Source organism: Phalangium opilio, unplaced genomic scaffold (assembly GCF_054372755.1).
Source record: "Phalangium opilio isolate 3A_F unplaced genomic scaffold, DU_Popi_V2 ptg000003l_1, whole genome shotgun sequence".
In the NCBI taxonomy this organism is placed as follows: domain Eukaryota; kingdom Metazoa; phylum Arthropoda; class Arachnida; order Opiliones; family Phalangiidae; genus Phalangium; species Phalangium opilio.
Window position 1 is genome coordinate 5,567,532 of NW_028324145.1, and position 13,601 is coordinate 5,581,132.

Here is a 13,601-nt window from a genome sequence, read left to right on the forward strand (position 1 = left end):
GATAAAAGTCCTAAAGAGCTTTTAAGCATTACTATTCTAGGAAGTTCAAATTACTTCTCTTTCCCTTTTCTAACACTACGAATATTAAAAATAAAAAATCTCCTGAATATTATTCTCCCGCGTTTAGAATCTTAACATTTAAACATCATTAAAATTTAAAATAAACTAAACAGAAAGGCGATACTAAAATAAAATTGTCCCTAAGGCGTTAGTTACAACCTCCTTATCTTTGCATAGTAAAACAAAACTTTAATTAAATGCCGAACAAACAGAAAAAAAGGAAAGGAAAAAAAAACGCAGACTTTGCGCTTAAAATTAAGCTTACATCCCCTTACAGGGAGAGAGTCTAATCGAATTAACTGTTAAATAAAATACGTTGACGATGTTAATATATATAGAGAGAGAGACCACTGGGAAATGAACAGGATTATTCAAAGGCCAAGGCTTAAGGTATAACCCCCTTAAAACAACGTCCTGTAAGCTGGAACCTTAACAGAAAGTTTTCTTAGCTTCTTTATTCTGTTTTTACCTTATTTAAATAATCATAATAAAATTAAGCCTTGGCTTTCACGTGTAATTTGACTTTAAAATTTAGCGAAAACAACAAGTTTCAACGCGAATTAGAGCTTAAAGGAGAGAGAGGTGAAATGGAGTAGAAATCTCCACACCTATAACGTGGGTGGCGGCCTACCCCATATCTATGGCAACGTAGTCCTCCCAGCATCTTCAGTAGCGTTTTGATAGTTAGGGGCAGTCTGGGAAATAGCACACTTCCTCTGGTCCAAAACCAGTTTATTAATTGCTTGGACTAGTTTTTTATATTCAAGAAGTGGGGGTTACTGGTCCATTGGACTAGTTTATTAATCGCAAATCTATAGGAGAACAAAGGCTGGGACCAGTCCGGAGACCAGTTTATTATTTCTGACACTAGGGGGTCACTGGTCCCAATGACTAGTTTAAAAAAATATCCTTATTTCTCAGACTGGAGGTAGTAACGAAAACGTCCTCAACACCCTCTATGTTTTAAAAAGAGAAGCTAATTTTGTGATAACTAGCTTCTATTTTTATATGACGATACGTGGCAGCACTTAACAATCCTTTACCAAAGGGTAGGGACGTGCGCAAGCCGCAATGTACTATGGGAGATTATTGAGGCACATGGCCCAAGAAAATTTCTAATCCATCTCACCTCTTTCCTCCAAGATTGAATAAGAAGGCTTAGGAAACACCTACGTCCAAAGTTTAAAACAAGGCAGGATAAAACTACCTCACAAACACATCATCACCTAGAAAATTCCGTCACTTGATTTTCTTTTCTTAGAAAAGCTCGCATCCCGATTCCGAGAAGAGGGAAACGAACGAACGACCCGAACTAAAACTGACCCCCGACAAAACGTCAGGCAACTGCAGGGTACAACGGGAAGGCGAGACAAGGAAAGCCGCCACCAAGGGGACAGACTGACTGTCGGTTGGTTGGTTGGGTTAGTAATCTTTGCCAAAAATTGCGAAGCTACGAACTATCTAGGCGACTATATAGTATTTAGTTGAAAATAGGCCAAATTTAACAACCCTCTTGAATCATTATTAAAAATAAAATTTACATACGAATAATGGAGGGGAAAACAGCGTTTATAATCAATAGAAGCGTACTCCTTCAACAAACAAGTTTTTCCCAGAATTTTAATATAAATACACCGAAAATAATAATTGAAACTAAGGAACAAAAACAACCCAAAACATTTACAGCTAAACCAAGAAGTGATATCTAGTTTACTAGGGAGCCAGTCGCCCTTTCAAAATACATGGGCTTGGGGGACTAAAAGGAGGCCGGGTATTCCGCCTCTCCTCAGTCGGAAAATACGTAATTTCCGTCATTCGCGTCACGCTGACGTGAGTTTTCAAGAACCAATGATTTGTTGGTTGTAATTTAGAGGGGCGGGGATTAACTCCTGATCTGCGTTTGGACTGGAGATAAAGCTGGAAATGTGGCGAATTTATACCTTCCCCTAATAAACTAGATATCGCTTCTTGGCTAAACCAAGCAGATTGATCCAAAAAAGGCTGGTAGGGCCTAAGTACAGTGGGTTCTATGGACAATCAATTCTTAGTCGAAAATGGTCCATTACTTTGTGCTCTAATTGCCATCGTTTAGAAATTATGCTTAGTGTTTTACGGATGACCCTTAATAAATTTTGCATTGTTGCAAAAATGTCATAGAAGTTATATTTTCGACTCAAAATCGATTTCCCCTAGAACCCCACTGTATTTCGATCCCACAACCACCATTTTCGTAACCAATTTTCAAGGGAAAATTACAGAGAAAAGATGAATTTATCTTTAAAATCACCCTGAACAGAAATTTAGACGCACCAGCGATGTACAATACCCCATGAATAAAATTATCCCAAACTTCAAATATTTGCCATAACCCCTAATAGACAAAAAACAAGATGAGAAAAATTATTTCCAAAGCAGAAAAATAAGAAATTTGACTGGAGCATAATCGAAATAAAAGAAATCTGTCTAACAACTAGTCCCATAATTTTTCCGCAAACGTGTTCACTCCTTGAAGCTAATTATGAAATTAATTAGCGAAATTACTTTCAACCCTTCCAGGTTCCTCCTCCTCATCTAAGAGGTTGACGTTTCCGAGTCTATACCCCGAGGATATGTGCATTCAGAAATATGATGAGAGGGAAAACCCCTAAAACCCTCTCTACTAAAATTTTGTTTTCATCCTATACGCTTTTATGACTAAGAGAAGAAGTATATAATACTTCTCTTCGACGAGAGAAGTGTACCCACAACAAAGCTGGGTTATTATAACATGATTCTTCCCAACATCATTTTACATTTTGAGCAAAGTTACTAAACCGAATCACATACGCGATAAATAGTTCCCTCATCATTACTCCAATAGTGCTTAACTATTTGACAAGGCCTGCTGGTGGATTTTTGTCCCGCGTCAGGGATAGATTTAATTTAAGAAGTAGGAATGGAGAACAGAGTAATGTGGGCGCGCGTCAAAATCCCGGACCCCCTTCCACGGGACGGAGGGTTATGAAAGAAGAGGCGGGTCATAGCGACAGAGGTAAAAAGGAATTACGTATTTTCGCCGTCAGCAACGTTATCAAAACGTAGTTTAAGTGAGCCAATAAGATAATTTAAACTTTTCGGTACGCGTTGGAGGGTGGGGCTCTATACTGGGCTATGAGTCGGACTGAAGTAAATACTAACCGTTCTACATTCCAGCTGCTATAATTACATCTAACCCTGATTCCCCCTAGCACGGTGCGATGCCGATCTGAACTTTGATGAGAGCGGGAGAGCAAACAAAAAGGGATCCTTCGTCTGGGAAGAATCATGGTACATGACTGAAGCATTAAGAGAATACAGAGTGTCATCCTTCTTCTATTATCCCCTTCTTCTAAGAGTTATCTAGTACTTTTACAATATATACAGAGGCTAAAGTGTATAGACCATGAACATCCCTTGATTTTTAGGTTTTCCCTATTTCGGTACAGCAGACGGCGCCTTAGGCGGGCGGGGGGGAAACGGGGTTTAGAAAGGGGTCCAAGGATGGGAAGGAATTTTCAGGGATCGATCAGAGGTTGCTCTTGAGCTTCCAGCATCCCTCAAACTTATCCCTGGATAAATTTTTATTATTTTTCTTCCTCAGTCCAGTTTCTTTATTTTCTTATTTATTTCCTTATATAAGTCGTTTGTGTCCCAATGTTAGAGGGGAAAGTATATGGGACTTTTTAGGTAAAAAATATGAGATAATGGTGTACTGCATCCTTTATGGTTCAGAACTCGTATAAAAGCTGAGAACATTCAAGGGGGCTACGACGTCGTCGTCATCTCGGGTTTTTTCACCCTATTATATCCGGTTCACTGACGCATCACCGCCATATTGGCATGGGGGGGGGGGGCTCATAGAAACCTATTCATATGTTCTCGAGCCTTATATGGGTTCTAGTTCAGATACATAAAAAACAAGAATTATTATATTGAAAAGCAGTTCCAATAGATGAACGGGAAAGTATGGTATTTCATCCCCGGCCTGAGCTGAAGCTAGATCATAAAATGTGTTCCGTAACTTTGTCACTGGTTACAAACTGGAGCTTGTCATGAAGTGACGTAGGTCATATATTCGAGGTAAAGCGACGTCTGGTGAGGCGCTGTCAAAGACTTAGTACAGACTAAATAGCAAGAAGGACTGCAAAACCGAGTGTAGTCAATTCTCACGTCGTTCTCGGACTATAGCTCTCAGTAAGTCTCTAGTAGTGCCAGACTTATGGAACATATCTTATGATCATATGAAGCGACAGACGCGTATTAATCTAGGGACTAGGCCAAGAGGTTCGAATGCGACAGTTGACATATGACGAGGGCAGCTGACGCGCGTGTCTAGGTCTAAACATCTCTACTAAATATCAGAACAATAATTAGTCAATAAGGGGTCTTTCACTTTGTAATATTGCGCGCCATTTTGAGGGAAAAGTGGATGGAATCGTTCTAAAGTCTGCATCTCTCTGTCTTAAAGAAAAGAGATGAGATGGAGTGGTATTGATGGGCGATCTGCGGCAAGATAGGTCTCCCATATTACCTTGCGGTTAGGTATAGGGTGGTGGCTGCGGGACTGCCAAAAACGTAACAGGACTCTATACCTAACCGCGAGGTACTATGGGAGAACATGTCTTCGTTGCCATAGATTAGGATACAAAGGAAAGGTTATAGGTATGGATCATTCAAAACCATCTCGCATCTTAAGTCTTTCCTACACCCAAATTTTTTGTTGATAACCAAATTATACCACCAAGTTGCCATCACGCTACCCTTATATCTGCTAAATATTGACCCACCCATATGGCTTCTGTAGCAGACTATTTTTAATCCCTTAGTTCAAAACATAGGATATAAATTCCATTACATTTTATCTCCAACGAAAAAATAATAGAAAAATTATCTTTTCATTTTAATCACCTCGGAAAACGTTTCGCAAATTACATAAAAATATTAATATTTCTAGAGCTTCCTCCTCAACAGGAAATACTTTTACTTCAAGCAACAGCCTTCTTAGATAACATCCCACCTCAGCTTGTATCCGCAGTAGCCCCAGATGATGTCACTAACTAGTAGTATAACGTCACCCCCTATCTTATCCCCAAAATCTAAAAATGGGAGAGCTAGCGACTTTTCATAGGAAATTCCTCTACTAAGCTCGTCTCGTCTAATGCTTGGCAATAATTTCTCGGAATATTCATTTTTCGGGCTTAAACTACCGCTTTTAAAATTTTTGATAAGTTTGACGGCGGGGGTTTCAAACAAAATTAAATGAAGTGGAAAAAGTTCCGAAGCTCGCTCAGCAAGAAGATAAAAATCTGTATGGACGTAAGCCACGCTTGCCACATAATGTAAACATGCATAAACTGCAAGCAAAAAGCGATATCTCGTTTACTAGGGAGTAGGTATAAATTCGCCACATTTCTAGCTTCATCTCCAGTCCCTACGTAACGGAGGTCCGGAGTTAATCCCCTCCTCTAAATTACAAACAGCATCTCATTGGATATTGAAAACTCACATCAGCGCGACGCGAATGACGAAAATTACTTTGTATTTTCCAACTGAGGGGAGGCGAAATAGCCTGGCCTCCTTTTACCCCCCCCCCCCCTTGTATTTTGAAAGGGCGACTGGGACTATGGCGCGCGAATACTTAGGCATCTTATAACTTCTCCCTAGTAAACTAGATATCGCTTCTTGCTGCAACCAAGGAATATTTTAGATATTTTATAAAATACTTTGAAATATATATTTAATTCAGTTTGCGATTAATTAAGAAGATTTTAAATCCGTTATCAGAGTGTTTAAAATCAAATAATAACTTTAAAAGTCAATTAAATTAATGAAGGACTTAATTTAAAAGTGTAAAACAAGAACCTAAGGCAGGCTTCGAAACAAGACAAGTCTAAAAGTCCAAACCAAGTTAATTATTTAATTCGTTAAACCTCTTTTATAATTTAAATCCCGATCCTACTTTAAAAATTCCAACTTAAATACATTGGGTAAGGTGAACTGGTCCTATGGACTTGTTTAATTATTCAAGCCTAAGTTATTTCAGTTTTTGATTAATTAGAATTACTTATGAAGATTTTCAATTCTATACCATAGAGATGGAAATCAAATAATAAATTTAAACGCCAATAATTAAATCCAAGCATTTAATTAAAAACCAGAACCGGGGGGGCATTTGTTAAAGTTTCGAATTTGTCAAGAAAGCTGCAATCAAGAAGTCTCACGAGACAATTTTGTCAACAAGAGAGCTAAGAAAGACGTAATAACGAGTCCAATTGAATTAACTTCAATTTTACATCACGAGTATTAAATTTAGAATGTAATAAATACATCATAAAAAATTCTCAAGGTCTAACTAACTCTAGTATATTTACTTAAAGATCAAGTCTAACCTAAAAATAATTTTTAAGTCTTTTCTGTTTAAGTATTAGTGAAAAACCCCAACCCTCATTACGATTTCTTTACACCTAATGAGACTTGCACTTTAAGACGAAGGTACATTCATGGTATGAAAGAATATCATTAAGCAGTGTTATTAAGGTCAAGTATGTAATTACATAATTTGAGTCTAAAGACTTACAACCACCCTTAAAAGAGGTAGAATTAGAAATTGTGCTAAAATAAAAAAAAAACTGTGTCCCAAAGACTGGAGTAATTTTCAGTTAAACCGAACTAAACTGGCTTAGAAACTAAGGAATTCGTAGATGTTAGGCAAATACCGCTACAGAATGACTATGTACGCGTTCATTGAATAACCAATTAAAGGAATCTAACATTCGAATCGTAATCTTACTCAGAAGGAAACTCAACTAAAATAAAATAAAATCTCCGGAAATGGGGTCAAGAATTTCTTTATCAGGGTTCGTACAAAATTTTTGGAATGAAATTCCCTGACTTTTCCCTGACTAAATTCCACAAATTTCCCTGACCATTTGCAATAACGTACATGGCGAACGTATATGAAAACCAATCTATATTCACTCAAATAATTTTTGCACGAGTTATTTTTATAAAAATTAGCCAATTAATTGGTTTAAATTTAATTTAAAGTAAACCATAAATAACCTGAGCGAGCGAAGCGAGCTCTGCGAATTTGGGGCTTTGCTCAAATCTCAGACAAAACTTTTTCTGGTCACCATTATACTTTAAATTTCCCTCCAATATATTTTTCCCTGACATTTCCCTGACTTTTTAGGTCCATTTTAAATTTCCCTGACTTTTCCCTGACATTTTAGGCCCATTTTCAATTTCCCTGACTTTTCCAGGTTTTCCAGGTTTTCCAGGTCGTGTACGAACCCTGTTTATTTACGATAAATTTATCTAATTACTAATTAAGTAAATTAGCGGTTTGGTTTCAGGCCCACGATAGTAAAGAAGTCGAAATAAAAACCTCTCTAAATTATTTAAATTTAGTTTCCAGATTAAGCCTAATACCACATCTACATCATTAAAGAGAAACTTAATGAGTAGAAAACCGCAGAGAATTATTTAGGAAGTTTCATATGCCGATATTTACACAAGCTTCCGGAGGGTCCTTGATCTAACCGGGGATAAAAACTAATAAGAACTATTTTGAACTTTACTAGGATTAAAAAAAAAGGGGGGGGGTGTTTACTCAGACTACTCATGGTATTTCCAGATTAAACAGAAACAAAGGAATTAAGTGAAAAACAATAGTCGCCGCTTCTGTCCTTCGAAAAATAGTTTGGCATTATTCCAATTGTCTAATAGCCTCGATTTCGCGCCTAAGATTCTACCCCCCCCCCCCCCAAATAATAAAAAAAACTCCAATTCTTCTCTATTTAAAACAATTAGAGAAGCCTATTCTTTTATAACGTTAAGGACGAATAATAATGAAACGCCCATCTTAATTACTGTCCTCTCTGATTGTAAATGGAGATGGTCCTACATGAAGGCCCACGATAATCCGTTGAGATCATCAAAAGGATTAATGATAACAAAAAATAATCGTCACCCTTGACCAACTTCAGTTTCTTTCTTTTAAATATTATCAATAGTTTTCAGTTTATAATAATATCATTTCACTTAATTTAATTGCGTAAAAATAATTGGAATTATGTAAGGTTAAGGCCCAATGCAGTGGGTCCACGCCGGTTAACGTCACACCCCTTTCCTCCACTTCCTCCCCCCCCCCCGGGGTGTTATAATCGCCCTGACCTTTTGGTACTGGTAGTCCTAAGCCTTTGTCAGATTTAATTTAATACCCACGTAAAATAAATCACAATCGATGAAATATTACCTTACAATGATTATTACAATAACAAAGATTCCCGTTATCTTTTTCTGACAAAAATACCGAAGCACGCATTTCATAGATTTTGACGGTTCTCTCGTGTTTCTATTCCCTCCCCCTTTCCCTCGGTGAGCGCCTTCGAGCGAAGATTCCTAAGCCTTTGTCCCCCATTACTATAACCAGCCTTCCCTTTGAAACAAAAATTAACATAAAATGATAATTACCTAATTTCGCCAGCTAATTCGTTGTATTCCAGTTGATGATTAAGTTGATTTTAGGGTTAAATTTGTGCACTTTTAGATTAAATGGGCCTAATTACAAACAATAAAACAGCGATGAAACGGCGGCAACACGCTTACACTCGAGTAGAGACGCAAAACTGAGCCGCTTTTTCCACTTTCGGCCGTGGATAATTTCGTGGCGCTAGCAGCCTACCTATGCCGTCACCTAATTCAGCCAATAAGAATGCCAGCTTCAAGAAAATAGGGTTTAAAGTCGTCTGCTTAAACTTTGACGTAGAAAATAAGGGGCAAAGTTGGCTTCCTCGCATGTTATAAAATTTAATCCGTGTTTATAATTGAAGTTAAATTACAATTACTATGGAAGACGATGGACCAATTATATATGGACTGGAATTTCAAGTAATTTCATATTTTCATACTAAAAATTGCAGAGTAAATAATATATTAAATATTTGCATAGGCAAGAACATTGGCTTCCCAGGCTGCGGAGATGGAAAATGTTAGTTTTCTTGTTGGTACACAATCATTAAAGTTTGAAAATCAAGTTCACCAGCTACAGTACGACGAGGAGCACAATGTCATGACTAAAAACGTATTTTTACATCCTGCTGGAGAGTTATGGCACATGAGTACATCCCCAACTAATCCTGAACTTTTAGCAACGTGTTATAATCACATAAGTAATTTTACTGACTAATTAATGGGTAAATAATCATATAGGCCTATTTAACGGATTAAATTAAATTTACAGCTCAGGATAGCAAATGCGAAATGTCTTGTTCAATTTTGAAAATTCCCAATTCCCAACAAACAAATGATACGTCTCCCAGTGAAGAAAATAGCTCTTTACCTTCATTAGAACTAGCTAGTAAACTAGAAACTAAGGAATATGGACAGGAAGTCAAAAGGTAATATAAATCAGTCAATAAACTATCTTTAAGAATATTTAATAATCCTCTTAAAATTTAGTGCAATTTGGAATCCATCTGATGGCAAACAAGTTATAACGCTTGTTGATAGTACCATACTACTTTGGGATATTGATGATAATGGATCTGCAACTGTAAATAACTCAGGGGTGTGCGAGTACTCGTTAAGTTCGAGTACTCGGTTCGAGTATCGAGCCGAGTACTCGACTCGATACTCGATAACAACACATTGAGATACTCGAGACAGATTCGAGTAGCTTTTTAACATTTTAAATACTCGACAAATACTCGAGTCCGAGGCTTACAACTATAGCAGACGATGAGTTCATGATCATTTATTTTGAAAATCACCTGTTCAATGTTTAATTGATCACTAACAATCTTTTTGAACTAGTTCGATGTTAGATAATTGAACATCTTCGTTATTTTTAAGAAATTTACAAAATGGCTACTCGACAAGTCAATATTTGAGACTCGATAATTACTCGAAAGAACCAAAATTTGACCTATCTAAATACTCGATACTCGAAAGTATTTTTGAGACTCGGCTCGATACTCGATAAGAAATTAGTTTCGATAAAACGGGACTCGCACACCACTGAAATAACTAAAACTAAATCTTTTTCCTAATTCATCAAAAATATTTGTTTCCCTACAGTTGGTGACTTCTCTAAACTCTCAAAGCAAACAAAAATCCAAGCTTTTAGCTTCACGTTGGAATCCCCATCAAAATTGTACAGTTGTAGCCACAGCGGTTGATAATTCCGTTAAAGGATGGGATTTAAGAACATCTCAACAAGTTTGGAGCATTGAAAATGCTCATAGTCCTTCAGTTAGGGAACTAGACTTCAATCCAAATCGACAATACTACCTAGCAACATGCGGTGACGATTGTCAAGCCAAATTTTGGGACATTAGAAACCCAGGAACACCCGTTCTCATCCTTTCCGATCATTCCCATTGGATCTGGAGCGTTAGATATAACCATTTTCACGACCAACTAGTCCTAACTTCTAGCAGCGATTCCAGAGTTATTTTATCAAGAGTCGCTTCAATTTCATCTGAACCATTTGGACATTTAGTTGAAGATGAGGAAAATGTCATTGAAAATGAACAAGAGAAGTATGATGAACGGTTCTTTACGTAGACTTGAATGACCTATTTTAACCATTTTTCAGACAAATACAGCGAGATGGAGTTATAATGACTTATGAGGAGCATGAGGATAGTGTTTACGCTGTTGAATGGTCAACAGCGGATCCTTGGTTGTTTGCTTCGTTAAGTTACGATGGAAGAATTGTAATAAACAAAGTTCCAAGATCAGAAAAATACAGAATCTTGTTGTAAAATTTTATGAATTGAATAAAGATTTGATTATTTAATACAATCAGACTTCTATTTATTTTATTTTCAGTAACGCATTTTTAAATTTAGATTAAATTAAAACCAATAAGATATAACATCGAAATAAACGTCTAAATTTATCATTAAAACATCTCTAAACATAAAATGACTTTTTTTGAAAGATCTCAAAAAATGAGTAGGAAGATGGAGAAAATTTGGCATCCTAGTTATTTCAACAATTAATTTTTTAACTTAAGGTGGAATTCATAAACGTCGGACGCAACGCAATTTAATACAGGCAAAGGCAGGGCGTCGTGCGCAAACTTCCGCCTTTTGCGCACGACGCCCTGCCTTTGCCTGTACTAAATTGCGTTGCGTCCAACGTTTATGAATTCCACCTTTAATAAGCAAAAGGTGGAATAAAAAGCTATTTTTGACTAGATTAACGAAGAAAGGAGGAAAAAACAATAAAAGAGGGACAATTTATCTATTTTAAGTACGGGTTTGCGTTTTTGTTGAAAAAATAGTTATAGTTTCTTTTTGAATTAGGAATTTTTTCATTTCCTAAGGCACCTTTAACCCCCCATGGTTTTTGGTCATAAATTAAAAGATAACCCTATTACGTTTAGGAATAAAGTCATGGAAGAACTCCTGACAAAAGCGTGAGATTGATGAGAGGAGAGATCAATTTTCATATCCCATTGGATTTTGAGACTGCCATCTCCAGGTATCTTTGCCTTTATCAATAAAAGACACGATAACTCGGAGACTTATGATGGAATTCATAAACGTCGGACGCAACGCAATTTAGTACTGGCAAAGGCAGGGCGTCGTGCGCAAACGTTTGACTTTTGCGCACGACGCCCTGCCTTTGCCAGTACTAAATTGCGTTGCGTCCGACGTTTATGAATTCCACCTTTAAACACAGATTGTAGGTAGTAGTAGGCTTAGGCTACAGAAATATAAAGCATTCTTACACATATCATGAAGAGAAAGCTCGGCTTTCCATCCTAATTCCTCCTCAGCCAGTGAGCAATCAGCGTAAATTTGATCCACATCCCCCGCGCGACGTCCTACAATCTTATAAGCAATCTTTACCCCTGTTGCTTCTTCAAAGGCATTAATGATCTCCAAGACTGTGTTTCCCTGACCGGTACCTAAATTATAAATCTAAACCACCCAAACCAAACAAGGTTTTTCAGTGCCACGTCAAACCATCCAAAAAAGGGGGTGGTGAAATGTACTTTATATCCAGATGAACTGTCTTCCATTAGTTTATTCAACGCGGCGATGTGCCCTTTAGCTAGATCCATGACGTGAATGTAGTCCCTTAATCCAGTTCCGTCCCTAGTATCAAAGTCATTGCCAAATACTTGCAACTCTTTACGACGTCCAACTGCAACTTGGGCAATGAATGGCATGAGGTTATTGGGAGTTCCTTGTGGATTTTCACCCATTTTCCCGGAAGGATGAGCACCAACAGGATTGAAGTAACGTAGCAAGAATACTTTCCATCCCTTAATTAATAATTCATCCTCATTTCAGAATTCTTGTTTTTCGGTACCGGGAGTGAGTGTGGGGGGGGGGGTGGAATAGTTTGTACCTTCTCTGATATGCATAAATCTTTCAATATCTCTTCAATAAAGTATTTTGTACGTCCGTAAGGGTTTGTTACATCCATTCCTGTTTGGTGTTTTTCATCAAGAGGCAAATAATGGGGTTTTCCATAAACAGTTGCCGAACTAGAGAAGACAAAATTTTTGACTCCCTCTTCTTTCATAACCTATCAAAACTCGTTAATATTAGCATTTTGAATAAATTATTCATTTTTTTTCACGGCTGTTGTACCTCTAAGAGGTTAACAGTTCCTCCCACGTTATTTTTATAATAGTCTAGCGGTGTTTTCATTGATTCCCCTACAGCTTTCAATGCAGCGAAGTGTATAACACAATCAATTTTATGCTGTAGTAAAATTAAAATTAGTAAAAAGATTTACTACATTAACCAGGAATTAACCTTTTTAAATACAGCCGCAATGGCTTCCTTATTTAACAAATCAACTTCATAGAATGAAACTTTTTTCCCAGTCAATTCTTCGACCACCTTCAAACATTTGGGTTTTTCACCACCCTTTCCTTAATGGGGTTTTAATTTTATACAATACTTAGCAACTGAAAGGGTGTAACTGCAAAGATTATAAGTTCGAGTTTACCAGGAGTCGCGTTCACAAAGTTATCAACCACAATAACATCATCATAACCAGCATCGAGGAGTTCCACTAGACAGTGAGACCCAACATATCCAGCTCCACCAGTCACAAAAATTGTCTTTCCCATTGCTAAAATAAAAATACTATACCGTTAGGCCTAAATTAAAGCTAAATTAAAAAATATTGGGCTTTAACCGATGGTTTACACACTTAGTTTCTAAGTTCCTACTGAAATTTGTTGTAAGTTGCCGCGGTGGTTGTTGTTGTAGTTGTAGGCTTGTAGCTGGAAAAGTCCAAGGCCTACCTACCTAAATTTCGATTGCGTGGCTTTTCTAATAAGTGCTTTCGTGTCATATTATATCACTACTATATTTATAATAAACGCGCGATTACGCGTACATTTTGCTGATAATCCTATCAATGATGAAATTCAAATACCCAAATTTTGGCCAAGGACATATTCTCATGTAGGCCTTGGCTATAGTCAGTACTCTCCTCTTCTTTCTATTTCAAGGTCAAGGAACCGATACCACCTTTGATCTTTCCCG

The 13,601-nt window shown here is 37.2% G+C and overlaps 2 protein-coding genes across 3 annotated transcripts; one reads left to right on the top strand and one right to left on the bottom strand.

The window, feature by feature from the left end:
• Window positions 1–8,812: 8,812 nt before the first annotated feature.
• On the top strand, window positions 8,813–10,887 carry LOC149717278 (EARP and GARP complex-interacting protein 1). Its single transcript, XM_089837579.1, has 6 exons — window positions 8,813–8,970; window positions 9,032–9,251; window positions 9,323–9,479; window positions 9,541–9,634; window positions 10,159–10,622; window positions 10,679–10,887. The coding sequence occupies exons 1-6, from the start codon at window positions 8,929–8,931 to the stop codon at window positions 10,845–10,847; spliced, it is 1,146 nt and encodes a 381-aa protein (XP_089693705.1). The 5' UTR covers window positions 8,813–8,928; the 3' UTR covers window positions 10,848–10,887.
• A 294-nt stretch (window positions 10,888–11,181) lies between these two features.
• Window positions 11,182–13,600, bottom strand: Gale (UDP-galactose 4'-epimerase). 2 transcript variants are annotated; one of them, XM_089837619.1, is made up of 8 exons: window positions 13,264–13,594; window positions 13,057–13,182; window positions 12,861–12,979; window positions 12,693–12,806; window positions 12,448–12,627; window positions 12,089–12,361; window positions 11,822–12,014; window positions 11,182–11,581 (listed from the first exon to the last, which is right to left on the bottom strand). In XM_089837619.1, exons 2-8 carry the CDS (start codon window positions 13,178–13,180, stop codon window positions 11,529–11,531), a joined length of 1,056 nt encoding a protein of 351 aa, XP_089693745.1. In that variant the 5' UTR covers window positions 13,181–13,182; window positions 13,264–13,594; the 3' UTR covers window positions 11,182–11,528. The 2 variants fall into 2 exon arrangements, with proteins under 2 accessions (XP_089693745.1, XP_089693736.1); XM_089837610.1 differs by lacking the exon at window positions 11,182–11,581 and having other exon boundaries at window positions 11,721–12,014; window positions 13,264–13,600.
• Window position 13,601: the final 1 nt, after the last annotated feature.

What these genes read in the sequence shown, in the direction of transcription:
- LOC149717278 (XM_089837579.1), top strand. Translation starts at nt 8,929, where the DNA reads ATGGAAGACGATGGACCAATTATATATGGACTGGAATTTCAA. An exon ending in AACGTGTTATAATCACATAA is followed by an intron (nt 9,252 to 9,322) that starts GTAATTTTACTG and finishes TTAAATTTACAG; the next exon opens with CTCAGGATAGCAAATGCGAA. An exon ending in TATGGACAGGAAGTCAAAAG is followed by an intron (nt 9,480 to 9,540) that starts GTAATATAAATC and finishes CTTAAAATTTAG; the next exon opens with TGCAATTTGGAATCCATCTG.
- Gale (XM_089837610.1), bottom strand. Translation starts at nt 13,180, where the DNA reads ATGGGAAAGACAATTTTTGTGACTGGTGGAGCTGGATATGTTGGGTCT. An exon ending in TTGCGGCTGTATTTAAAAAG is followed by an intron (nt 12,807 to 12,860) that starts GTTAATTCCTGG and finishes ATTTTACTACAG; the next exon opens with CATAAAATTGATTGTGTTAT. An exon ending in ATTTATGCATATCAGAGAAG is followed by an intron (nt 12,362 to 12,447) that starts GTACAAACTATT and finishes TTATTAATTAAG; the next exon opens with GGATGGAAAGTATTCTTGCT.